Source organism: Chamaea fasciata, unplaced genomic scaffold (genome assembly GCF_029207755.1).
Source record: "Chamaea fasciata isolate MVZ Bird 193981 ecotype frontalis unplaced genomic scaffold, bChaFas1.0.hap1 SCAF_10, whole genome shotgun sequence".
Classification (NCBI taxonomy): domain Eukaryota; kingdom Metazoa; phylum Chordata; class Aves; order Passeriformes; family Sylviidae; genus Chamaea; species Chamaea fasciata.
In genome coordinates this window covers 319,932-345,224 of record NW_027094095.1, presented here as the reverse complement: position 1 = coordinate 345,224, position 25,293 = coordinate 319,932, and the positions used below count along the sequence as shown (strand labels likewise).

Sequence of the window (25,293 nt, the reverse complement as noted above, 5' to 3'; positions counted from 1 at the left end):
TTCCTCCCAGAAGTGTCAATGTAAAGATAAATGTCAATCTTTAGAAAGCTGATGAGTTATTTTCTGATTGGGACAGAGTGTGAATAGTAGAAAAATTCATTTTTTTCTTTGTGACATCTGAGACTGACCAAGCCAACAATTATGAGGGAGAGGTCGTCACCCTACATAAAAGCTGCTGGATTTCTAGTTTCTCTATCAAAATAAAACCAGCCAAAACCCATGCTACCAAACACAATAAAAAGGCCCACAAACAAATTGATCAAATAAGATAATTAGCAAAACTTTAAACAAGCAAACAAAAAGTTTTAATATCTATTGAATATGTAAAACAGCAATCCTTAAAAACACAGCCATTGAAAAGAGAAGGGTGTGTGCTTTCCGGTGAAGCACCCCAGCTGAAACGTTTGCTCTTATGTCTCCTAATTGTCTGTCTTTAATTTTTATTCAACTCATAAACATTTGAAAAGAGAGTGGAGCTCGTTTTTCACACAGTGGAAATGAATTCCCTCCTGTCCTGGCAGTCCCTGATGAACACTCCCACTCCGGTTTCCCTGTAGATCCTTCAAACACTGCAAGTTTTCTCTTCTCCAAAGTCATTTTGTTCTTGAGTTCTTTGCTCCAAAAGGTTCTTGCCATATTATTCAAACCCTTGAAAAAGCTATTTTTTTTGAACTGTGAAAAGCTCCAGTCTGCTATCAAATTTCATCACCTTACACCAAAAACTACCTGAATCCTGTGTGCACATCAATTGCTTTCTGATTAAAAAGATGTTCTTCTTCAATAAAATGTGCTTTTAACGAGGCAAAACCACGTTAAAAAACTTCTGGATTGAAGCCAGAGGATTTATTTACCTTTTCAAGGTGTAGAAAGCAAAGGGCTGAGTTTTACCTGAGACGTTGAACAACACGTTCACTTTCCAGCGACTCTGGCATGAATTTGAGAAGGAACCACAGAAGAAAAAAAAAAAAAAGTCAAAACAACTTCTCACAACACACAGGTATCATGTTGGGAATCAGCTGCAAACTCCTCTTGGACATAAAACGCTTCATTTCCCTTGATCTGTGTCTTTTCAGAGATGTGTCAGAAGAGAACTGTGTTATTAAATGGATCACCTTCAACTGCTCTGAAGTGGTTTCAATTCCTGGAAACCCGAGCATCTCCGTTTGCTATAGCTGCTGTGAAAAACACGGGCTCGAATGACAGGGCTTCGTTAGGAAAGGAGTTGTGCAACAAATTGGGAAGTTTCAGGGACCAACTCAAGGAATTCAATGACAAACTCGAGGGGTTTTGTACAAAACTCGAGGGTTTCTGTGACAAAGTTGAGGATTGCAGTGACAAACTCGAGGATTTCTATTGCGAACTCCAAGATTTCTATGACAAACTCGAGGATTTTTATGACAAACTCCAGGATCTCTATGACAAACTCGAGAATTTCTAGGACAAACTCGAGGATTTTTGGTAAGAAACTCGAGGATTTCTGTGACAAACCCCAAGGTTTCAGTGCCACTTGAGGGAGCTCAAAGATAATTGACCTCGCAGAGCCACCTGGAGTTTCCTAATTCCAGGGAAACAATTTCTATCCACAGATAAAACGCATCACTTTGGAAAGCTAAAGCTAAACCGAGCCTGGGGTTGTCTTTTTCTTGTTCTGTGTAACACCAGGCTCTTTATCAGAGAGGAAGAAATCTCAGCCACGTATCCGGAATATTTACCAGGAGAAAAGGACGGTTTTCCATTTGCTGATTCCCAAGATTTGCCTTTCTCCCCTGTCACCTTCACCTTGGCTGTGACCTTGCTGTGCCCGTGATGTTCCTGTGAGTTCAGGCACATGCCTTGCAGGGGAGTGTTTATGTGCCAAATAAATACAGTGGATCGCTCTTAAACTCAGCTTTAGGATGTTTATTACAGATGGAGTTGCTGCCTCTCTGTAAATCAGAGCACTTAAAGTGCCATATGATCCCACAAAGGCTGTGTTTAGCAGCAGCAAATGCAGGAAAAGCTGTGTACAGGACTTTAGAGGGGCCATAAAATCCTGCCCTCCTTGCAGTGCAGGTGCAGGCAGCACGGAGGGCAGTAAAAACTCCCAGGAGACAAGGATGAGTCTCGGGGTTCAGCTCCTCAGAGTTATTGTCCAGCCCGGCCTTGGACACTGCCAGGGATGGACACCCCAGGATGGACACCCCGTGCCAGGACCAAGGCTGGTGCACATCAGGCACCCAAACAAGCCCCAGCAGCTGCAGCCTCGGCGGGTTTAATCCCAACCATCCAACATTCCCGAGCCGGCAGCACGGCAGTGCTGACCTCTAGTGAGAGGTCCCTGGAAAAGGGAGGATTTCTTGGGATAAAGTTCCCTTCCCAAAGCCTCCAAAAGCAACACCAGAACCCACAACAACCAAAAAGCACGGATGACAGTGTCCAACGAAAGGTTTTCTTTAAAAACTACCCCAAATTCACAAGGAAAGCGTCCAATCAAAGCCTCAGGGCTGGTACCGAGGAGCCCAGAAAGGACCAGGACAGCTCAGGGGGACAGGGAGCTCCCAAACTGCTCCGTTGGGTCCCCTCATTGTCCTCCAGAATCCAGAACTTTCACCCAAAATGTCCCTCGGGAAGATGAGAATTTTCCAGGCACGTCAAAAAAATCTCCACTGCACAAAAATCTCTTTTAAAACCAAGCTTTGAGATTGGGAGTTCTGCTTAGATTGAAACAATGAAATTCAGGATATTCTACATCAAATGCAACATTTTTGATTCTAACGGACTCCTCTCCCTGCAGCCAAACAAACGTCAAAGGCTCCTGAGCTTTTTGTGGCACACCAGGATTCCCTGGAGCCATCCCAGGAACATTTCCTGGAGTATCCCAGGAATATTCCCCATTCCTGGGGCTCCACAAACCTCCTGCCCCTTTACAGCAAGCTCAGCTCGGGTCAGAGATAATTGATCCAATTACCTCCAGGAGGAATTAAAGCAAAGCAAAGCGCACTCTGTAGGAGCCCTGGGAAGTCCCTGTTCAGCAAGGAACTTCCCACCGAAATGATGGGAAAAGGATGAGTTCCAGCATGGAATTCAAGGCTTTTCCCTCCGGAAGCAAAATCCAGTCCTTGCATTAACTCTTTTTATTGGTTTTCAGTCACTAAGTCTTAAAAAATAAATCGGTTTTCACATTGTTCAGGCTTGGAGAGGTTATTGCTGTTCCTGAGCTGGGATAAATTCCTGAGGCTGAGCACTTTTTGTACTTCTGGAACTGGAGATTCCTCTGCAATATTCCCTGGGGAGCTTCTCCTCACCTTTTCCTCCCCCAGGGTTTTTTTTTTTTTTTGTGTTTGTTTGCTTTGTAATACACACTAGTAAAGAACTACTATTCCTATTTCCCAAATCTTTGCCTAAGAGCCTCTGATTGTAAATTTATAATTGAAAAAAGAAAAAAAAAAGGGGTTGAGGGGGGGTTTACACTCTCCATCCTAAAGGAAACTGCAGTTGTTGTTGTTTTTTTTTTTTTTTATTACCTGGCAGATACCTGTCTTCCCAAACCAAGACAGATTTTGGTACCCAATGTGGGGCTTGAGGGCACTGAGAAAAAGGAAGAGAAATAGCGGTTCTTAACTAACCTAGTATTTTCTTTTGTGTGCGTTGGATATAAAAACCTCATTAAGCAGCATCATGTGGTCTAACTTACCCTAGTTTGGATCGCATGTGATTGTGGCTGTATTCCTTCCATTTGCAGGCCCTTATCTAAACATGGGCCCTATAACTAAGGCTACTGTGACTGTCATCCAGTTTATTTTATAGCTTAATAAAGTGAAGAACTCATGGATTTTTAATTTCCTCTGGAAGGCAGGCACATGGATTCAGGGCTATTGTACACTAACTGTGTGTTTTTGGAGTTACTTTAACAATAGTACCTACTGTGAGGAAATGACACCGAGAGAGTTTTTTTCCCAACCCTTTACCCATCCCTTTGGGTCTGCCTCACCAGTTTTTGAAGAGTTTAAATCCTCTTTGAATGCTAATATGCGTATTCTATTTAGCATTCAGAGATAAGAAAAGATTGACCTAGATAACCACCCTGATACCTACTCCACAGAATAGGGATGATACCCCAGAGCCTGACTCTGCCCCACAGCCTGCCTCAGAAAGGACCCAACCGGATTGGGTTGAAGTTCTGGTAAAAGAGATGGGCCAGATGCTGAGGGAGTATATTTCCCCAGCTCATGAAAAACTCTCCCCCTGCCCCGAGAAGGCGGAGACTGATGGTGCAGCAGTGGAACCCACAGACGTTACAACTGTCCAAGTTCCAGCTGAACCACAAGGGCAGTCACAGCCAGCAGCAGTCGCCCCTGTGGAAACAAGGAAGTGTAAAGTGAAATCGTCAGATTCTGGTATTAAGGATAAGAAAGGAGGGTCCTCACAATCCACAGAAGAGCCACAGGTTGAGATCATCACTGAGTCCCTGACGTACGAAAGTCTACGTAATCTGCAAAAAGATATTGTACGACGAGGACGTGAGGCTTATACAGCCTGGCTACTTCGAGTCTGGGACCTTATGGGTACAAGTGTACAACTGGATAGTGCTGAAGCAAGGAATTTGGGACCCTTGACCCAGGACTCAGGTATAAATCAGGTATTTGTTAGAGAACAAAAGCCCCTTTCCCTTTGGAAACGACTTCTAATAAGTGTGAGAGAGAGATTTGTCCACAGAGACAAAATGCAAGAGCACAACCATAAAATGCGATGGAAGACCCTTGAAGAAGAAATCCAACAGTTGAGAGAAGTGGCAGTGTTAGAAGTACTTTTTAAAAAGACCAGACAGCATGATAATAACCCCGACAAGATTAGATGCACAGGGCACATGTAGAATCTAGCAACTCATGGACCATCTCAATACGCCACATTCATCGCAACAATTAATGCTGAGGATAACCGAAAGACAGTAGGTTCTGTTGCCAACAAGCCCGGAAATTATGAAAGTATGGTCAGTGGCCCAATGCAGGCTCATGTCTCTGCAGTGGTGAAAGAACTCGAAGAAGAGATGAAAAAAATAAGAGAGGAGATGAGAAGAAACAGTTCCCATGTAGCACCGGTGCGAGTCACAAGCCCCAAAATTAGAGCCCAACATTCCCCAGCGAGAGAGAGAGGGCACACCCCTCGAGCTGACCTGTGGTTTTATTTGCGAGACCACGAGGAGGACATGGGAGCATGGCATCGGAAACCTAGTTCTGTCCTGGCAGCACGGGTACGTGAGCTCAAAGAGAGAAACACCAACAGAGAGAGTTCCACTAGAATGAAAGTAGCCTCAGCCTCCCATGAGCAAGCTGCCAAGTATTACGGAAGTGAGAATGCTGTGTCAGATTCCCTCGAAGGAACCTCTACCATGTATGTCCAAGAAGAGAATAATAACCAGTGCTAAAGGAGCCTTGCCTCTAGCCAGGAAGAGGCACGAGAAAATCGAGTTTTTTGGACTGTGTAAATTCGGTTGCCTAGCACATCAGAACCACAAAAATATGAAACTTTAGTAAATACTAGGTCGCAGTGTATTCTAATGCCATCGGGACATTTGAGGGCAGAACCGATTTCCATTGCCGAGGTGACGAGAGGATCACAAAAATTGACTCTGATTGAAGCCAAAGTGAGCCTGACCAGGAAAAAGTGTCAGAAACTTCCGATTGTGACCGGCCCAGAGGCTCCGTGTATTCTGGGCATAGACTTCCTCAAGAATGGATATTATAAAGACCATAAAAGACTCAGATAAGCTTTTGGAATAGCTGCTGTGGAGACAGAGAACATTAAGCAGTTGAACACCTTGCCGAGACTATCAGAGAACCCATCTGCAGTGGGACTCCTGAAGGTAAAAGAACAACAAGTACTTGTTGCCACCTCGACGGTGCACCATCAGCAGTATCAGACAAATCAAAACGCCGTGATCCCCATCCACAAAATGATCCGTGAGCTGGAGAGCCAAGAGGTGGTCAGCAAAACCCACTCACCCTTCAACAGCTCAATCTGGCCTGTGCGCAAGTCTGATGGAGAATGGAGACTGACTGTGGACTACCGTACATTGAATGAAGTGACTCCACCGCTGAGCGCTGCTGTGCCGGACATGCTGGAACTTCAGTACGAGCTGGAGTCCAAGGCAGCGAGGTGGTATGCCACTATTGACATCGCCAATGCATTTTTCTCCATTCCTCTGGCTGCAGAATGCAGGCCTCAGTTTGCTTTCACCTGGAGGGGCGTGCAGTACACCTGGAACCGGCTGCCCCAGGGGTGGAAACACAGCCCCACCATCTGCCATGGGCTGATCCAGGCTGCACTGGAGAAGGGTGAGGCTCCAGAACATCTACAGTACATCGATGACATCATTGTGTGGGGAAAGACTGCAGCTGAAGTGTTCGAGAAAGGAGAGAGGATCATCCAGATTCTGCTAAAAGCCGGGTTTGCCATCAAAAAAAGCAAAGTCAAAGAACCTGCCAGACAGATCCAGTCCCTAGGAGTAAAGTGGCAAGATGGACGGCGGCAGATCCCCACTGAGGTCGTTGATAAGATCACAGCAATGTCCCCACCGACCAGCAAATAGGAAACACAAGCTTTCCTAAGAGCCATAAGTTTTTAGAAGATGCACATTCCTGAGTACAGTCAGATCGTGAGCCCTCTCTACCTGGTTACCAACAAAAAAAACCAATTTCCACTAAGGCCCTGAACAGCAACACCCCTTTGCCCAGATCAAGCAAAAGATTGCTCATGTAGTAGCCCTTGGCCCAGTCAGAACAAGACCAGATGTGAAAAATGTGCTTTACTCTGCAGCCGGAAACAACAGTTTGTCCTGGAGCCTTTAGCAAAAAGTGCCTAAAAGACCTGAGGCCGACCACTGAGATTCTGAAGTCGAAGTTACAGAGGATCTGAAGCCAACTACACTCCCACAAAGAAAGAGATCTTGGCCGCCTATGAAAGAGTTCAAGCTGCCTCAAAAGTGATTGACACAAAAGCACAACTCCTCTTGGCACCCCGACTACCAGTGCTGGGGTGGATGTTTAAAGGAAAGGCTCCCTCCACCCACCATGCCACCGACGCCACATAAAGCAAATGGATTGCCCTCATCACACAGCGTGCCCGTATTAGAAACCCAAATCGCCCTAGGATTATAGAGATAATTACAAACTAGCCAGAAAAAGAAAACTTTAGTCTCACGGATGAAGAAAAGCAAGAACAAGTGACACGGGCTGAAGAAGCTCCTCCGTACAACCAACTGCCGGCAAAAGAAACACACTACGCTCTTTTCACTGACGGTTCCTGTCGCATTGTAAGAATGAACCATAAGTAAAAAGCAGCCATATAGAGCCCCACATGACAAGTTGCAGAAGCCACTGAAGGAGAAAAGAAATCAAGTCAACTTGCTGAACTCCAAGCTGTTCAATTATCCCTTAACATCGCTGAAAAAAAAAAAGTAGCCAAAGCTCTACCTCTACACTGATTCGTAAATAGTAGCCAATGCTCTGTGGGGCTGGCTGGAAAAGTAGAAAAAGGCCAACTGGCAGCGTCAGAAAAAACCAATCTGAGCTGCTGATGAATAGAAAGACGTTGCCACTCGTGTAGAGAAGCTGCCTGTGAAAGTCTGCCATGTAGATGCCCATGTTCCCAAGAGTCGGGCTAATGAGGAACACCAAAACAACAAGCAGGTAGATCAAGCTGCCAAAATAGAAGTGTCAAAGATAGATTTAGATTAGCAACACAAAAGAAAGTTGTTCCTAGCTCAACGGGCCCATGATGCCTCGAGTCATCAGGGCAGAGATGCCACCTATAAGTGGGCCCGAAACCGAGGGGTGGATTTAACCATGGACAGTATTTCTCAGGTTATCCATGACTGTGAGACATGTGCTGCAATCAAGCAAGCCAAGCCAGTGAAGCCCTTATGGTGTGGTAAACGGTAGTCCAAATATAAATATAAAGAAGCCTGGCAAATTGACTACATCACCCTTCCCCAAACCCGCCAGGGCAAGCGCTATGTGCTAACCATAGTGGAAGCCACCACTGGATGGTTGGAGACCTACCCTGTGCCTCATGCTACTGCCCAGAACACCATCCTGGGCCTGGAAAAACAAGTCCTGTAGAGACATGGCACCCCTGAGAGAATCGAGTCGGACAATGAGACCCATTTCAAGAATAGTCTTATAAGCACCTGGGCTAGAAAACATAGCATCAAGTAAGTGTACCATATTCCTTATCGTGTACCAGCGGCCAGAAAAGTTGAACAGTGCAATGGCCTGCTTAAAACTACCTTGAAGGCACTGGGTAGGAGAGCCTTCAAGAATTGAGATATTAATTTAGCAAAGGCCACCTGGTTGGTGAACACTCGAGGTTCCACCAACCGAGCAGGTCCTGCCCAATCTGAGCCCTTGCAAACGACAAAAAAAAATAAAGTTCCAGTAGTACACATGAGAAGTATGCTGAGAAAAACTGTTTGGATTAATCCTGCCTCCAGCAAAGACAATCCCATCCGTGAGGTTGTCTTCGCTCAGGGACCAGGTTGCACCTAGTGAGTGATGCAAAAAGATAGAGAGACCCAATGTATACCTCAAATGGACCTTGTTTTGAAGTGAACTACCCATGACAATGTAACTGTATCCATATTTGCATACATATTTATATATATGTATTTTAACAGTTAAAACTCAATGTAATATGTTCGTATGGAAAAAAAATTCGGGATGGATAATGTTGGGGGTTAGGTTTGTTCCTTCTTTCTCTAAAGAATTTTTTCCCCATAAGTTACCAAAGAAACCAAGCGTTGGATACTTAAGAGTACTTAACCAAAACAAAGAGGTGGACAAAGGTGGAAGAAGGAGAAAATGCAAGTAAAAGACAAAGCTTGAGACAGCTGCCAGCTCTTCTTTTTCCGGCGTTCAGGGAGGGAGAGAACGGCTGTTGCTGGCTGGAGGAGTTTCACTGTGGCCAAAGGGATCCAGTCCTGGGAAATCTACTATCACCGGTTCGGCCTGAATCCTGAGTTTTCCCTTCACCCGCGGGAGCTGGTCCAGGCACGGCCTCGCCTTCGGCTCCTTCGGCGCTGCTCCTCTTGCTGCAGCGTGACCCTGCACCCCCTGCGCTGCCGGGACATCCTGCCCCTGCCTGCCGGGACACCCTGCCATCCCAGCGACCAGCCCGGGACTTTTCCACTGTTTTCAGCTTGGTGCTCTGAGGATCCTGCAGGGACACCGAAACCAAACTGCCCTGGGTTTTGTGAAACAAAGCCCTCAAAGTTCTTGGTACTGTTTTCGTTTGTCATTAATGCTGTAGTTGTTTGGTGGGGGTTTTTTTGTGTTTGCTTGCTTTGTAATACATACTAGTAAAGAACTGCTATTCCTATTTCCCAAATCTTTGCCTAAGAGCCTCTGATTTTAAATTTATAATTGAAAAAGAAAAAAAAGGGGTGAAGGGGGGATTTACACTCTCCATCCCAAAGGAAACTGCAGTTGTTGTTTTTTTTTATTACCTAGCAAATACCTGTCTTCCCAAACCAAGACAGACTGTGAGATTATTTTTCCCGGGTTCATTTCTTGCTTTGGGGAAGCACTGCCTTTTTAACAATATTTGCAAAAGAGGTTCAGGGATACACTGAAACACACTCTAAAATACTACAGAGATAAGCAGGGATCCACCATCCCTGTGCCCTGGATTCCTGTCCCTCATTCCCACTCCTGGAAATGCTTTTGATAACAATAAAACATGTTGAACTCTTTTTTGTACTCGCTGACACCACTGCTAAATCCCAATAAGATGTAAAAGTCTGGCAGCTTGCTTGGATTTACATCCAAAAGAAACAAAAGGCACAAGACCGGGAAAGGGTGAAAAGTCCTCCACAAAAGCAGTCATGCTTTGCAATGTCCAAATGAAGGAAGACACACAAATATTTTCGGGAAGACCGAATGTAGAATGGAAACACTTGGAGATGGGCAAAAATAACAGAAAAGTGAGCAACCTGAAACTCCTGGTATGCCCAGAGACCTCCTGACACCACGCCAGCCTTAAAACAGAGCTACTGCTGCTCACAGAATAACCATTCGAGGGAGGCTATTTTGAATTATTTCACATAATTTCAGTTCCCAAAGGGGCTATAAAGCACTATTGGTAGTCATCTGTACTACAGTCATTGACCTTAACTTTAATTATCATTAATGCAAAAATATTTATGAACCAAAGCTACTCCCTTCCATTTCTCTGTCCCTTTCAAAGCTGCTAAGAGCTGGATAACTAAGCGAAGGAGTGCCCTCTGGGAAGTCAGCGGTGATTGCCTCATCCTCAAACGGGAAATTGGAAATTCAGAGTAGGGCAAGAAGTTTAACTCCAGCTATTGAACAGCTGCCATAAAAGAAAGAGTTAAGTAGACAAGGGCACTTGTGTGGAGAAGAGGCAGCTGAAGAAAAGGTAAAAACCAGACAGCTGTGAATGCAGGCACTGGACAGAAAGCAATGATTCTTTTTTAGAAGAATATGGAAACATCAAACTAAACCAGCAGAATGAAGACCAGGATTCCTTGCAATGTGCAATGGGGACACTTTTGGACAATCCTATGTCCCAGGTGCACAGTTAGGGACTCTTCCAGAGCCAAAAGACTAGACTGGAAATCTCCTTAACTGGATTTAGCACACGCCTGCAGCTTCATTGTGTTCAGAGGAACACTCACCGTAAAGGTAAAATCCCCAGGAAGCCACACACAGCACACTGTGGAACAAGCAATTTCCTCTTAACCCATTTTAGTTCCTTCGCCAAGACCCAAAACCAGAAGAATGCCAGCAACGTGGATTTTTCCCCTGATATACCTAATCTTTCTATCAATTAAATGTATTCCCAAATCTTTTCATGGACGGGTTTTAATTATTACTTCTACCACTTAAAAAAATAGTCTCAAAAATTTGCTTAAAAATCGCTGAAGCAAGGCACCGTTCAAATGAAGGATACAATTAAATGGGGCTATTGATAAAAATTTTCTCCATATTCAGAATTTTCTCTGTGATTTACATGCATTAGCAAAAGCAGTATCAACTCTTCCCTGCCAGAGTAGTTGAGCATCTTCCTGCTACTAATTCAGCACACATATTTCAGTCACTACCCAGGAAATGCAGTGATTAGGCAGCTTTCCAGTAAACAGTCCTTAAAACAGTTCATAAAAATTCCATTTAGAAAAAGGTTGGTTTCCTGCTCGAGAATTTGAAAAGATATTGCAATTACTGCTTAGGGATATATTTCAAGTCCGCCAAGTGAGTTAAATTCCATTTCCACACACGCTATCATAGCGTTTTCAGGTTAAAATGCCATAAAGTAGTTCTTACGTACTGATAAGATGCAATTAATTTGGGTGCTGCTTTTTTATAAACACACACTTAGAAAATCCTAAAAACTTGCAATGAAAAAAGTGAAAATACCCATAAAACAGGCCACAAAAGGCAGATTCTCAAGTAGAAATCTAGCGGCATTGTCTGAATCACAACTTGCCCGGATCAAAAACTGCTCCTAGTAATGGAGAGAAAACAGCATCACAATCTATATATTCTTTTGACATCCCACCTGAGGTAAGACCCCTAGTTCAAAGGTCCCAGAATACCCAGAAACAGTCAGTTTTATGGGTTACAAGGAAATCAAAGAAATACTCAAATTTTGGCACAGTAATTCCTAAACTTAGAGCATCAGTTTGTTATCCATAAATGGAAAGCATTTAGCTTGTTTTAACAACTTCCTAAAAAAAACAAGATTCAATTGCAACATTTATTATCTAAAAGTGTTCTGGTCAAAATAAAAATGAAACTCAAAATTATGAACCCTTTTGATGATAATAGCTGATACTTATTAAGCAATAAACTCTTGCTCTCTCCTGTTTTTATTTCCTCAAAAAAGCAACATAAACTAAAACAATGTAATCTCATGTGTTCAGGCTCCGTATTTGTTGTTTTGAGAAAAGGCTTTATAACAGTTTCACTGAAGGCTCTTTAAGAAACTAAATCTTTCTAGTTTAATAGAGTGACAAGGTGTATATGAGGGCATCAAATGAAAAGGAAAATGAGCTGTCACAATAAAGTACTACTGAAAGCCTTAGCACAAACTGCATGACAAGCTAAAAGAAAAAGAATTATTTTGTTCCTTTTGCTTTAACCAAAGTCCTAACACTTAGGACCTGCAAACCACTGCCATTTTAGAGCCAATCTGTATTTTAAGTGGATGTAACTAGCCCTCGCAAACGTAGCAAAAATTGAAATGTTCTCAAATTGGTCTTAGCATGTGCACTAATCCATCCACACCACATCATGTGGATCTTGTAGTTGATAATATTTTACATGCTTACAATAATTACTGTAATTCAGAACCTTGACACCCATTTTCCTAAGATAAATCAACGTAACAAAAATTATTCAACCTCCCTTTTCTTCTAAGGGTAAATGCAAAGCAGTTTGAAGCTCACTGTAGGTTGAAATTTTAATCCAAGGGCTGATGGTCTGCAACATGATTACAGTCTTTCCAATGTCAAAAGTTAACAGAGAAGTGGAGTCTATTTCAAATGACTGGCTCTAAACATCTCATAATTACATTAGATAAATTACACTTCACACATATTTACAACAAGGTTTTGCATTATTAGGCACCGGTCTGAAATACTTGGCAGTTTCACAGTGAGACACTATTCCTGTTGATGCATTTGGATGAGGTCCTTACCCTTCTACCATCACAGTCAGGGATCTGCCACTGGCATAAAATTCCAGATGGCAAATGCCAGCAATCCTAACTACTTCACAAAACAACAGGTAAGGAGGCAAATTGATTAATATGCTGTTCTTATCGCCTTTCAACTGACAGAAGTTTTGCATGCTTAAAAAAAACAAATCGGTTTTCCCATGACATCATTCGGCTTGAATACTAACGCTTTTCCTTAATGCAGCTACATGTACATGGATGTACAACTTGTCTTTTCACAGAAGCAACGCCCAACTTTATATGTTTTTCATTACTCTGTTTCCCCTGATTCTAAGATCCTTTCTGATTTTTATGCCATTTCCCTGTCTTAATTCTTCAGTGTTGTTAAATGAAGTGCCCCTCTCCATTCTGTGAAGATAGAGTGATTTACAGCAGCTGAAAATCAGGGGATTGTCCAGTAATTACAGCTTTTTTCAGTAAAGTAGTAGTATTGGATTCATTAACAGTGTTTGGATTCATTAAGAATTAAAGTTTATTTCACTCAACAACAAGTACAAAGTTGGGTCAAGCTCTCTTGTTAGGCTTTGACACTTCCTTCAGGAAGACTACAATTCAACCCAGGGTTTCATTTTCTGTTTGGCTGCTTGTAAAATAGAAGGCATCTTGAAAATGATACTTCTATTTAGGGCTCTTACTATGGACCTTACAGGCACTGTAAATGTGGAGTGGCTTTGTCTTAAACAGCCTAATCCTGCCCATTCCACAGAACAGACATTTGGAGTACAACGACGATGGGAGCATGAAAACGCAGCATCAACAACTTCTTCATTGCAAAGAGTAAGCACAATCCAAGTCTGGCTATTTCCTTGGTAAGACCATTAGAAATGAGGCAGGGAAAGTGAATGTTTTGGGCTTGCAACCCATTTTCCTTGAGCTGGGACATCTGCTGACTGCAAGGGGTTTCAGTTTGGAACTGAAGGCATGCTTTTTACACCACTGCCATTAGACAGATTCTATCTGACACCCTACTTCAAAATTAAACCAGCAGGCAAGTGGGTAAATAGGAGCAAAAATTGAAATTTTCAGTACTTGCTCACACCTTATTTTCAGATATTCTCCAAAATAGGGAGCAGCACCAGTGAAAAGCACGTTTGCATCAACAGGGCCTGGATGGACTATCCCAGGTGATACAACCACTAACCCACAGATGACGTCAGAGGTTTCACAGCACAGTGTTTAAAATTCAAGCAGCAGAAGCCCTTCCACCAGAATTTCACCCTGCTTTGGGAACAGATCTTCTGTCTGTATCATTAATTTCTTTGTTTTCCAATTGAGTTGCCGTGCAGCAAGTATTGCAGCATCACTAAAGAAACAGAGCTGGAGCACAGAGCAGCTCAACTGAGTGAACTTGCAGCTCAAACCATCAGAAACACCAAGAACAAAAAAGGCTGGGCCAGCTTTCTCAGCAGCCTGCTTGTGGCACTCAGACCTGAAATTACTCACTGCAAGTGTTCTCTCTAGGGTCTGACAGGACGGACATATATTGGAATATATATAACAAAATGATGAGGCAGCTTCAAAGAGTGACTCACAGAAAACCGGTGCTGGAGCACTCAGAATTCATAAGGGACTTTAACCACAGTCACAACCCTCAGTTGTTTGGTTTGCCTCCTTTATTCCTTTACTCTTGGGCTTTTCTTCCAGCTTTCTACCAACTGTGATATAAAACCATACAAATTAATCCAAATAAACACATGTGCTATGTATTTCTTTCAAGATGGGATAACTACATACTCATCATTCCTGAAAACAAGCCCACAGTAACCAAAACCGGTCAAAGCAACACTGTTGTTATAAATTATAGCCCACAGCCACGGGTGTTCCTTGATGGAAGAAGAAGAAATATCAACCCAACCTCCTGGTCTGCTATGAGAACACTTGTTATAAATCATGTTTTTCCAGTGTTCTATTTCAACTGCATAGATCAGCATCCAATAGAGAGCTCCTTAAGTCACAGACAAACCCACAAAAACTGCTTAAGACCAACATTCCACAAAAACATGACAAAAAAATTCAAAGCAACCTTAGAGTAGAGAAAATGCGGATTTAATAGGAGCTTAACATTAAGAATCACATCCTCAAAATAATGCAAATTGATTTTAAAGTGGATTCAGGTTTTTAAATATTAAGAGCATAAAATTGAAGAATTAATTGAATTTACTGTCGGTTCAACATTGCTAATGTAAATGATAGATAACTGTATCGGGTCATTCTTGACTAAATGAAGCGCTATCTACCATTATTACATGACTAAAGGCTTTAAAAAATTCTGTTGTTAAATGCAATCAACTTTAAATTAAACTATGTGCATTCAGTCAGTGTCTTAAGCAATGATGAGGCAGAGATACCTTAAGGTGGTAGTAGGGATTTAGACCTCCACAACTTCTGATGTAAAATTTAAATAAGTTAGAATTTGAAAAAGCAAATTAACCTGTACTGCATTCTGCCCACAAAGCTCTTCCTTCCATTTTGATTTACCACTGGTCTCCACTCATTAGATCAAAGCTCACAAAGTATTTTTGAGACCAACCAGCACTTTCAGCCCAATTGAAAAGTCACTGAAGGCAATGAAAATTACTTCTGTCAGCTTCAGTAAGGCCTTCTACAATCTCAGTACTCAGTAGCTACAAGGAGTAGGACTGAGAGGGTCTGACCAACTTTGTTGAGGATATCACTTGGCAATCAAACATCATTGGAAAAAATCAGAGATTACTACTTATATTGCTTCAGCACAGCCACTGCTGTTCTGAGATTACCTGCTGCACAATGGAAAAAGCAAAAAAAAGGATGTGAAAATACATATACCGACACCTGACTTATACACATCAGTATTCATAAATTAAAAGAGCCTGTGATGACTTCCCCAAACTGTCACTGGGGAATGACAAGCAACAGTCATTTCAGCCAAACTGGTACTCACATATCCTCTAGGCTGTGGGAATTCTGGGTCACACCCATTTCTTTTATCATTTTTTCCTGCAATGTAACTGAAAGTGACATTGACATTTGTCCCTTGGAAAAGTTACTGTTATCCTCCTTGTTGACAGGATTATTCTACTGCCTGATGTTTTGTTTATTTTCTAAGCAATTGCCAAGAATACTGTCTGTGCCTGTCATCAGTCTACATGTTGACTGGTATCTACGCATCACACTGGAAGATCAGAATCCTTAAAAGACACTTTCCTTCTCAACTCTTGAAAAGATATTCCCAACACTGCCAGTAGAATCTGAAGATGCCAGCTATTAGGAGACAGAATTGACCACAATTTACACAAAGTGCACCATCACAGCTCCTACTAAGAAGATTTTAAGAACTGGAAAGTCTGTTCTTGTGGGAAATCTGCGGCGGGAGAAATATAGCACTCAATATGAGTGTTCGGCAAATCTCATTTATTGATAATTCACACAATGCTTTTATAATAACACTAATAAGCTCATGCATATTGCAAAAGTTAAGCTCAGGATTGGTGCTCAGACTAAAAGTCAGCTACGCCTCTTTCTACATTTCTTTGTGGTTACACAGTTTGAGTAAGTTTTTGTTTTACCGTGCTTCTCTCTCATATCTTTCAGCTACAAGGTCTTGTTATCGTATCCCAGCTGTGCTCAAGGACATGAGAAGCTTGCTGCCTTGCTGGTTCTCATGAGAGTGCCTGTGTGCTCAGCAAAGCTCCCTCATGTCTACGTGACCTTTTGCAGCTAGCCAGTTATCAATCACACTCTCCACACAGAAACTTTCTCCCTCAGAAATGCCCACGATGAAGGAGAAAGGCATGCGTGGCATTGTGTTTGTGTCCAGCTGTCATCGCTGCGTAGCCCTAGTCTTGGCATTCAGGTGGCCTGAGACGCTCTGAAGATGGTGTATTTAAATGATTATAACGCAACAACATTGTTTTCAGTCTTATTCTCATAACTGAAGTCTCCTTTATGTGTTACTGCACACTGGCTTACTTGAGACAAGCAACCAGGTTATCTGGGTGGGTTGGTTTTGGTTTTGGTTTGCTTGGTTTGGTTTTTTTTGTCAGAACCTTAAACTGTAGGTCTCTGGCAAGTCTTGTTCCGTTCTGCAAGCAAAACATGCTTTGTGCAAAAAAAAAATAGGAGCAGGAGTCTGCCAGCTCCAGCTAGGAAGTAGTGAGCCTGGGTTCAGGGAAGTATTGGATCTCTTGGTTCATTTTAGGAGATAATGTCAAATCATTGTGGGGAAGGGTTAATCTAAAGAGTTACTAAACAAAGCAAGGCCTGACACACTTGCATCTATTACAAACAGGAATGACGGCACTGAGTTTGGTGGGTCTGTTTATCAGAAGGTTACTAATAAGGTTGAGACATCAGTCAATCTTGCATGGACTGCTGGCAGTAACAACACACGTTTTGGTATTGCTGGAAAGTACCAAATGGATGAGAAGACTTCCGTTGTGGTAAGAATTTTGTTGCAGAAATGAGTATTTCAAGCTCCCCTAAATACTGAAAATTTGTAATGAAGCAGTTGCCTGAACTAGTTACTGAGGAAGTATGGTAGATTGCGAACTGTGGCTTCTGTTGTGGTTCAAATTTAAATTGGGACCTCACACATCGTACTTGTGAACTTATGGAGGAAAAGAAATCTTAAATATAATTTTGTCCATAGTGAAATAGTCTGACTAGTGTGCTTGGAATAGCATGCTACTGTGCTGAAAAATGTCTTTTAAAAGACAATGAAAGTGTCCTTTGAATTCTTAAATCCATAATGTAAAACCATATTATAATTACAATGGTGGAAGTTTACCTGAGCTTACAGCCTTCTCCTAACAGTAAGTTAACCGTTGAAAGTTAGCTGACGTGTGTGTTTTAAGACCAAGAACTGAAGTAGCAAGCATTTATGTTTCAAAACAACAATTAGTTCCAGGACCACTGAACCAAAATTGAACATGAGAAATACTGTTGTTAAGAGCTCAAAACTTAGTAATGCAAAAAGGGGATTGCATATTCATGTATTTCTTGCTCATTAGAAGAAAAAAGAAAATCACTCCTGAGTGATGTGAACAAGACAGGCTCTGAGGGACTGCAGTAAGTAGCTCTTTAAAAGATATAAAGACATAATAGAGGAGGCAGTGAAAAACAGCATGGCATTCTCTGAAGGCAGAATTTGCACCATTTGCTTAAGCTGAAAACTCCTGAGAAAAGGAAAAGATTGGAACATGCTTCTAAGAGAGGTTGGTCTCCAAGTAGCTCAAGAGTGTTAATGCATAGGCCACCTTCTCAGGGGACTGGGATACTTCTGTATGAATACTTACACAGTTTATAAATACTGTGATTTTTTTTTTCCTATAGGCTAAAGTGAACAATGCCAGCCTCATTGGAATTGGTTACACTCATGCCCTTCGATCTGGTACGCAGTTCTCACTGGTAGCAGCAAATGGTGTTAAGTACTACACTATGGTTTAATTCACTGTCATCTTAAGAACAGACTAGATGAACAAAGGAGCTAGAAGTCTACGCAGACTCAGAGAACTAAAGGATGTCTATGGATGCAAGTTCCTGTGGCAACTAAGCCACATTAGTGAGGTCAAGGACCTGAGGAAGAGCACTGTACTGGGATGTCAGTGCATGATGGTTCTCGTGACTTGCTTTTGTAGGTGTAAAGCTGACCCTCTCAGGCTTGATTGATGTCAAGAATTTCAGTGCTGGAGGTCACAAAATTGAGCTGGGACTTGAGCTGGAAGCCTAACACAGCTTTAAGTAAAACAACTGGTGGTGCTCTGGAAGATGAAGGAAAAGTGTACCCGGTGCATTTCAGCCTTAATATTACTCAGAAATTTGAAGAAGTGTGAACTTTCTACTCTGCCCAAGAATGACTTTAACCCACTGCTGAAGTCCAGAGTGTGCCAGCACAACAAAGGAAGACACTTGAAGGCATGCATGGAAGTTGTGATGTTTGTGCCACATTTCAGTTTCCTGTATTTTAAATCTGTTCCAAAAAAACCAAAAGAAAATCCAACCTCTCCCCATTATTGTATTGCATTTTGCATGTCCTATACTTCACAGCCTTTTATAAAAGGAGGTCTCTGTGTTGTAGTGGAAATTTGGGGTTAGAACAGAAGGAAATAAATTGGTCACAGTCAGAACACAAGGTTGGTGTGTGTTGACTCTCACCAAGGTTCCATCCAGCTGGGGTTTTTGGTCTTTTTTTCATCTTTTCATGCAACTTTAAGCATGGTTAATAGATAATCTGCAAATGCTTTGTTACACGATACCTGTACACTGAAGATTTCCTTCTTTGGTTTCTAGGCTAACATTCTTACACCTCTCACGTTTTAGAGACCTGCACAGTGAAAGCAGCTTTTTCCATTATAGTGTTATTGAGCGCATCAACAAGAGCAAACCAAAAGTTTACATGTTTTAGATAATTTTGTTCCCATACAGGAAACAAGTATTAGGTAAGTACAACCATTACACTTAAAGAAAAAAAGTGCAAATCAGCAAAGTTAAGCAATTAAGTTCACAGTTCATTAGGAAGGTGACATCTACCAGTGACTGGGTATACCTTGTCCATTGTTCATTAGAAAGCCCAAAATGCAGCAAAACAGCCACAGGCGATGCCCAAGGGAAGACGTATCAGGACAGAGATCTGCTGTCTTAAGGCACAATTAAGAACATTCTCCAAGCAGTTAGAACAGGCATTCCCTAGTGTATCTTTGTGAAAAAGTGTCTGAGAAGTGGATACTAAAAGCTAAGCCATATGTATCACATAAGCAGCTGGTGACAGTAGAAGGCAGTTGATATTCCCTTCTCAGAGGCAGCAGCTTTTCACAGTTGGCTTCCCAAAGCAGCATGGCTTCAGAGGCAACCAGAGTGATTCTACATCTGGGTTTGTTCTGGATTGTTTGTTTCTTCTACCTGAAGCTGCAGCCAGCTCCAGTCTAGAGCCGAAAGAATAAATGAAATTCAACACCAGGCTACAGTTGAGCTTTTTCTAAAATAATGGTAAAGTGTGCTAAGAGTTATAAAAAATTTACTGGGAACAAGTTGGTCAATTTCATGATGAGCCACGTGACTGCTGTTAAGGAAACAACCTATTTGCACTCTCCAGTATTTTACTCTCTCTTCAATATTCTGCATTGTTAAATTAAGGATCCCTGACACCCGCTCATCCCAAATTTGTGTGCAGTTTTGCAGTAGTTTTGTACAACAGCCAAGTGCTTTGCCCCATCCCTTACTGTTTAGCGCAGCAAGTTCCCAGCATGTGGCTCCCAGTTTTGGCAAGCAGAGTAAGTCAGGCGGCAGATTATGAGGGAACCGGTGCTTCCTATCTCTGTGCATCTCCTACTCTCCCCCTTGGCCATGAGTAAAATGCAGATTTCATTTAGCTGTGTTAGTGGTGGCAAAGTTGCACATTCAGAACTTCGAAGCCAGGCACTTCCTTAGTCCATTTACAGAAGAGTGAATACATTACCAAGAAACTCTGCTCTTGATCCTTCATTGTGTCACGCATCACATTTTCTAGTTGGCTACAAAGTTTCCGAGATTCCAGCAGCAGCTCCTCACTGAAAGGGGCAATTATTACACTATTAATTTCTGTGGCAGTTTAAAGAGATGCTGCCTCTGTCATCAAGAAATACTTCTGGCAGATACGCTGCAGAACACTGAAGTTAGTCAGGTCATAGGCTTGTAATTCATACTGCAACTTGAAAAGTTGGTGGCAGCCCCTGATTTACTAAATGGGGGAAAGGAAATGTATTCCAAGATGGAACTGGGTTCTTATTAGGTGGAACCACTGTTGCTAGAGGAAAAGCTGAGTAGCCTATAAACTTAAGGATGGGGCAACAGGCAAAGAAACAAACCAAGGTCTTTCATTCCAAGTGGTAACCCAGTTCATTTAAGCAAGCCGGAACTACGCATGCAGCAGTCTCAATGACACAGCTCAGCTACTGCGACCTTACATGACAATACTTCAACAGTTCTTGCTGGCAGTGTACTTCCAAGTGAGCCCAACCATCTCAGATTAAAGGAAGAAAACCAAAAAACCACTTTTGTTACTGAGGCTGGGGGAAGTGAAGCCATACATGATACCCAATTTTCATATGGAAAATCTGAAAGCCCCAGGAAGTCTTAACTACCAAGTAAACTAAGGCTGCTGACAACGCAAGCTGAACACAAAGTGTAAATATATGAGAAACTCTGTGTGCCATTATTTCACAAAGCAGGAAGACTAGCTTTGTAGTGGTGGCATTAGCAGCCGAAGAACTCCAGACTTTGCCTCACCTTTTTCTTACAGATTCTGATAAATTGAATGTTCCAGAAGGGACTTGCAGCAGCAGTTGACCTGAGCTACCAAGACGGGATGTGTTCACGCTCTCTGGACTGCCAGTAACAGGACCACGCACTTTACTCTGAAGAAAACACAGAATATTCAGAGTGCAATTGTTCCCACTAGTTTTCAGCAGCCGGGAATATGAGACAACCTGGAACTTGGCTTTCATACTGATTCAAAAGAAAGAAAAGAACCATAGGATACACTCAATTTACTATTGTTTCAGTAGCCTGTGCTACAAACCATATTCTCAGGTTAAAGGGGAGTTCTTATTTTACTTACACAAGCAATTTTCAGCAAGTTCCACAGTTCTTTCTGTCGTTTCTCCTGAAGCCTAACAACTGTTTCCTCATCTTCACTCATCAGATTCATCACTTTCTCCACTCTGGGGAACAATTCCAATGCCTTCTGTTTGCAAACTACAGTTTTACTATTAAAAAAATAAAAACTAATCAGATCACACATGGGCCACTGCAGTAGGAGAACAGTTCTGAAGTTAATTATTTTCTGTTAACACTGCAAGATCTCAAGAGCCATATGCAATGAGTTTTAAACCTTCTCTTGCTGGAAGAGAAAATACCTTCTCTCAACTCTGAATAAAATGTGCAAAGCTCACCTGAGCTGAGCATAAATGACTCAAACTTCTTTTTCAAAGGTCTGGATTGCCTGTAGAAGCAGTCGTACTATTTCCTGGCTGTCACCGCCTGTCCTCTGATCTGGAATGAGAGCCAATATTACACAGAAAGGTCGGTTTATAGGACAGAGTGAGAAGATTCTTAGCGGCTCATTTCCACTACTGCTTTAATCCTGAAACAGCCAAAGTTCAGGATATGTGAGTTTGAGTGGGATGAATTACACTGAATTTTAGCCACCTTCTTCAAAATTTAAAGAACTTGAAAAGGAGAGTTGGGACTGCATCAAAGGAACAGTCGTGTCTTTCATCCTTTCTACCCAGAAAGGTTGGTTGCTGCTTGTGGCAACAGCCTGCTCTGAGAAGAGCTCCAGAGGAGTTTCGAGAACAGCTCACAAAGCACCAAGAAAGGAAGGCTGGCCTAGTGTGAAACTGACTCCCTGACTTCCCTCTCGAGAAAAGGCAATCCAGGAGAGCCCATGTGCTGCTAGTGTCTGGGCAGGCCTAGAAGTCAGATGGTTTTCTCAGTGATCCTTACTACATCTCCAAAGTTAGACACAAAGCAAGCTGACCTCGAGCTAAAGCGTCTTTTACCTCTTGGCTCTTCTCTGAGTCTTCAGTACAGCTCTCTGGCTTGTTCTTCTCTAGAAGAAAAAAGCAGGAAAGAAAAGGATTTCCAAAGAACCAAAACATGGAACAAATAGTTTGAGAACTCAAAACTTTTCTATACCTGTCTGCCATTTCAGAACAATGACAGATGAGTCAAAAAACATCTTTAGTGTTAAAGTGCTCCCAGTCCCCCACAATTTGGGTGGAAGAAACAGCCCTTTCACTGTCCTCTAGTGAGTAAGCTTAGCCAGAAACACTCCTGCATCTGAAGCTCAAGGTAGTTCAACTCACAAATCCTCCAGTGTTCCTCCTTGTTTACGACCTAGAGGGCTTCTCTGCAGGTCCACGATGTCTGTCTGCAGGGCCATCATCCTCTTCACTACCTGCTCCACACCATCTTCCTGAAAGCAGGGTAGAACATAAGCAACACAACAGTCTCATACCTAGAGACACTACCACACACACTCACACTGGTTCTTCCTTTCTCATTCTTAATTCTAAACAAACCAACAAGATGCAAACAGCAGCCTTGGCCAAAGACAAATGAGTCGTTTCAATTCAAGGAAATTCCAAGACGTTTCTGGGGCTTCGCCAAGATCTCCCGTTTCCCCCTAAGCCTTACAACAGAATGAGCTTCATGTAGTACTAATAATGGACAAAAATTGTGCCACACAAACCAAGGCAATGTGAAATCTGACATCAGTGCAGATACAAGGGGCTTCTATTTAAGGCAGGGACAATGAAGCTAAAGGGGGAGGAGGGGAGAGATAACAAAAACAAACCTCTTTATGACTAGCAGTTAGATTTAGAAACATACCCGCCCACAAAGTTCCACAGCTTGCTACATCCCTTTCCAGACAAACAGCAGCTTCTCAGAAGCTACAGGAATCAAAGAAGAGTGACTGGCTTTCTCAGGTTCACAGAGAAAGAGGCAGGTGTTTTTGTGAGGATAAGAGTCATGAAAAGACCTGTTTGCCAGATTCTATACTCACTAATTCCAAACTCAATCTGCTCTTTATACTTTTCCAGGTCAATTTGGATGCTTGTTTTAAAGAAGTCCAGCTTTGCTTTCAGCTGCTGAGAAAGGGAGGCCATAGAATTCTTCGTCTTCCAGAGGGTACTATTGTAACGCAACAGGTTCATCCTGCAAGGACAAGAAGGTCCTATTAGCCTCTGAAAGTAGAAATCCACCAGGCTTTCATTTACATCCAAAACAGATACTTGAGACAGCGGTGAGGACAAATGCAGTTGTGCCAAAGGGCTAACTCTCCACTTTTCATGAATTGCATACAGCTCCAATCACGGGCTTCCCCATTCCAACAGGGTCCCATTTCTGTCTTCCCTTCCACCAGCGCACAAAGACAGAGATAAGTATTGTGGAGAAACGGCCACCGTACATGGCTGCTCGCTGCCCCTGCTGAAGCCGATTACAGTCCTCTTTCAACATCCGCATCGTCTGCCAGATCTGACCCCACACTTTGCGCAACTGGAAAAAGTGGAGATTCTTCTTTGGATCCTGAACTGAAAACAAAGGAGGTGGGAGAAAGGGAAATGGACATATCAGCGTGAAGCAGGAATACTGTGTTATCACAAAACAGACCAAAACACTGCTCCTTTGAGGGGCATGTTACTGCCTGCAAAGCCTAGAGCTGGATAACCCCTGTGCAGCTCCCCTAGCATGTCAAAATCAAACACCTCCCTTTTTTAGTTATTCTGATAAACTGAATGAATGACAGTCCATTTTACTGCTTCTTCAGTCCCAATACGCAAAAGCTCCCTCTACTCTGTGCATGATACAGACCACAAAACACAGACGCCCCTCTCAACACTGACCCCGGCCCGCCCTTCATATTCATGCCAGAGGAGTCCTTACGGATGCAGCCAACACTTTCTGGATGAGGACGCAAGGCCACCTGAGCCTCAGGAAATTTTCTTGTTATCAAAGAGGAAGAGAAGGTCTGTGTCTGTTGCTGCAGTATCATTCACCTGCAGAAGACAAAAGACCCAACCAGGTTTTCTTGGGAAGAGCAAGCCTTGGCAACACCACAAACAGAAGAGTCCTCCTCAACCAAACACAGAGCACCAAAGGCAACAGGCTGCCTACGCTACAGTGGCTGTTAGGTCTGTGAGGTTACCATGACAAAAGCATGCCACAACAGCAGGGAGTGCTGTGATCCCAAAGCGAGTGCAGTGACTTCTGATTCACTCAAACTCAAGAAAGGGAATACCGAGACTCACCTTGCCATCAGCTGTATGTTTAGTGACCAACTTCTGAGAAAACAATTCAAGTCCTGCTTCCTGCACTAGTTCCTGGTCCTCTTCTGGAATTCCTGTATCTGACTGAATCCTGGCCTTCACACTCTGCAGAGTCTCTTCCTCTGTCACAGGGTAGGTGTGCACAGTTCCCGTAACCATGTTCAAAACGTGAAGCAACTACCAGAAGAGTAGCATGGCATGAGAAAGGCTGAAGATACATTGGTCATCTTAGAGCAGAGATTGAGGGACCGAAAAAATGACCACCAAGAAACTGTTCAAAGCACTTGTCAGAATCAAGAAGTCACTTTACAGCTACTTCCTAACATTATGGCAAAGTTCTTGTCCTCCATCAAGTGGAAGAGAGTTAAATATGGCAGTTAAACATGGCAGTTAAATACCTGTAGAATCCTCTCTCAGAATATGGAACCAAGCATGCACAGAAGCTCTTCACTACTCCCAACAAGCTCAGGGAGTATTTGTCCTCAAAGAAGCAAGAGGAAAGCACCTGTCACTAACGGTCAGGAGACAGTTCTATGAGTTTTTGCCTCACTCTTCCTCCTAAGTCTAGGATTCAGAGGCTCAGGAAACTGCTCTCTGGAAAACTTTTTAGGCTAATACAGACATATTGCTTACCTTCAAGTTCAAAATGCCATCCAATGCTTTGAAACACCCATTGGGTCCATAGGTAGGATCTGTACCTCTCTGACGTGGGTGCCACATTAACATGAGTTGCGGCCATTTCTCCAGCCTCCCAGACAAAACACTGAGCAACAAA

At 42.7% G+C, this 25,293-nt stretch overlaps 1 protein-coding gene and 1 long non-coding RNA gene across 2 annotated transcripts; both read right to left on the bottom strand.

Annotated features, from left to right (window-relative positions):
* Window positions 1-18,633: 18,633 nt before the first annotated feature.
* Window positions 18,634-21,144, bottom strand: LOC136294339 (uncharacterized). The gene is made up of 3 exons (XR_010722381.1): window positions 20,974-21,144; window positions 20,165-20,255; window positions 18,634-19,631 (listed from the first exon to the last, which is right to left on the bottom strand). It is a non-coding gene; the product is annotated as an uncharacterized lncRNA (long non-coding RNA).
* A 1,096-nt stretch (window positions 21,145-22,240) lies between these two features.
* Window positions 22,241-24,142, bottom strand: LOC136294884 (inhibitor of nuclear factor kappa-B kinase subunit beta-like). The gene is made up of 5 exons (XM_066193073.1): window positions 24,136-24,142; window positions 23,660-23,783; window positions 23,255-23,406; window positions 22,554-22,663; window positions 22,241-22,297 (listed from the first exon to the last, which is right to left on the bottom strand). The coding sequence occupies exons 2-4, from the start codon at window positions 23,713-23,715 to the stop codon at window positions 22,578-22,580; spliced, it is 294 nt and encodes a 97-aa protein (XP_066049170.1). The 5' UTR covers window positions 23,716-23,783; window positions 24,136-24,142; the 3' UTR covers window positions 22,241-22,297; window positions 22,554-22,577.
* Window positions 24,143-25,293: the final 1,151 nt, after the last annotated feature.

What these genes read in the sequence shown, in the direction of transcription:
- LOC136294884 (XM_066193073.1), bottom strand. Translation starts at nt 23,715, where the DNA reads ATGCGGATGTTGAAAGAGGACTGTAATCGGCTTCAGCAGGGGCAGCGA. An exon ending in CAGGGGCAGCGAGCAGCCAT is followed by an intron (nt 23,407 to 23,659) that starts GTACGGTGGCCG and finishes TTGTCCTTGCAG; the next exon opens with GATGAACCTGTTGCGTTACA. An exon ending in GCAGATTGAGTTTGGAATTA is followed by an intron (nt 22,664 to 23,254) that starts GTGAGTATAGAA and finishes CCCTGCTTTCAG; the next exon opens with GAAGATGGTGTGGAGCAGGT.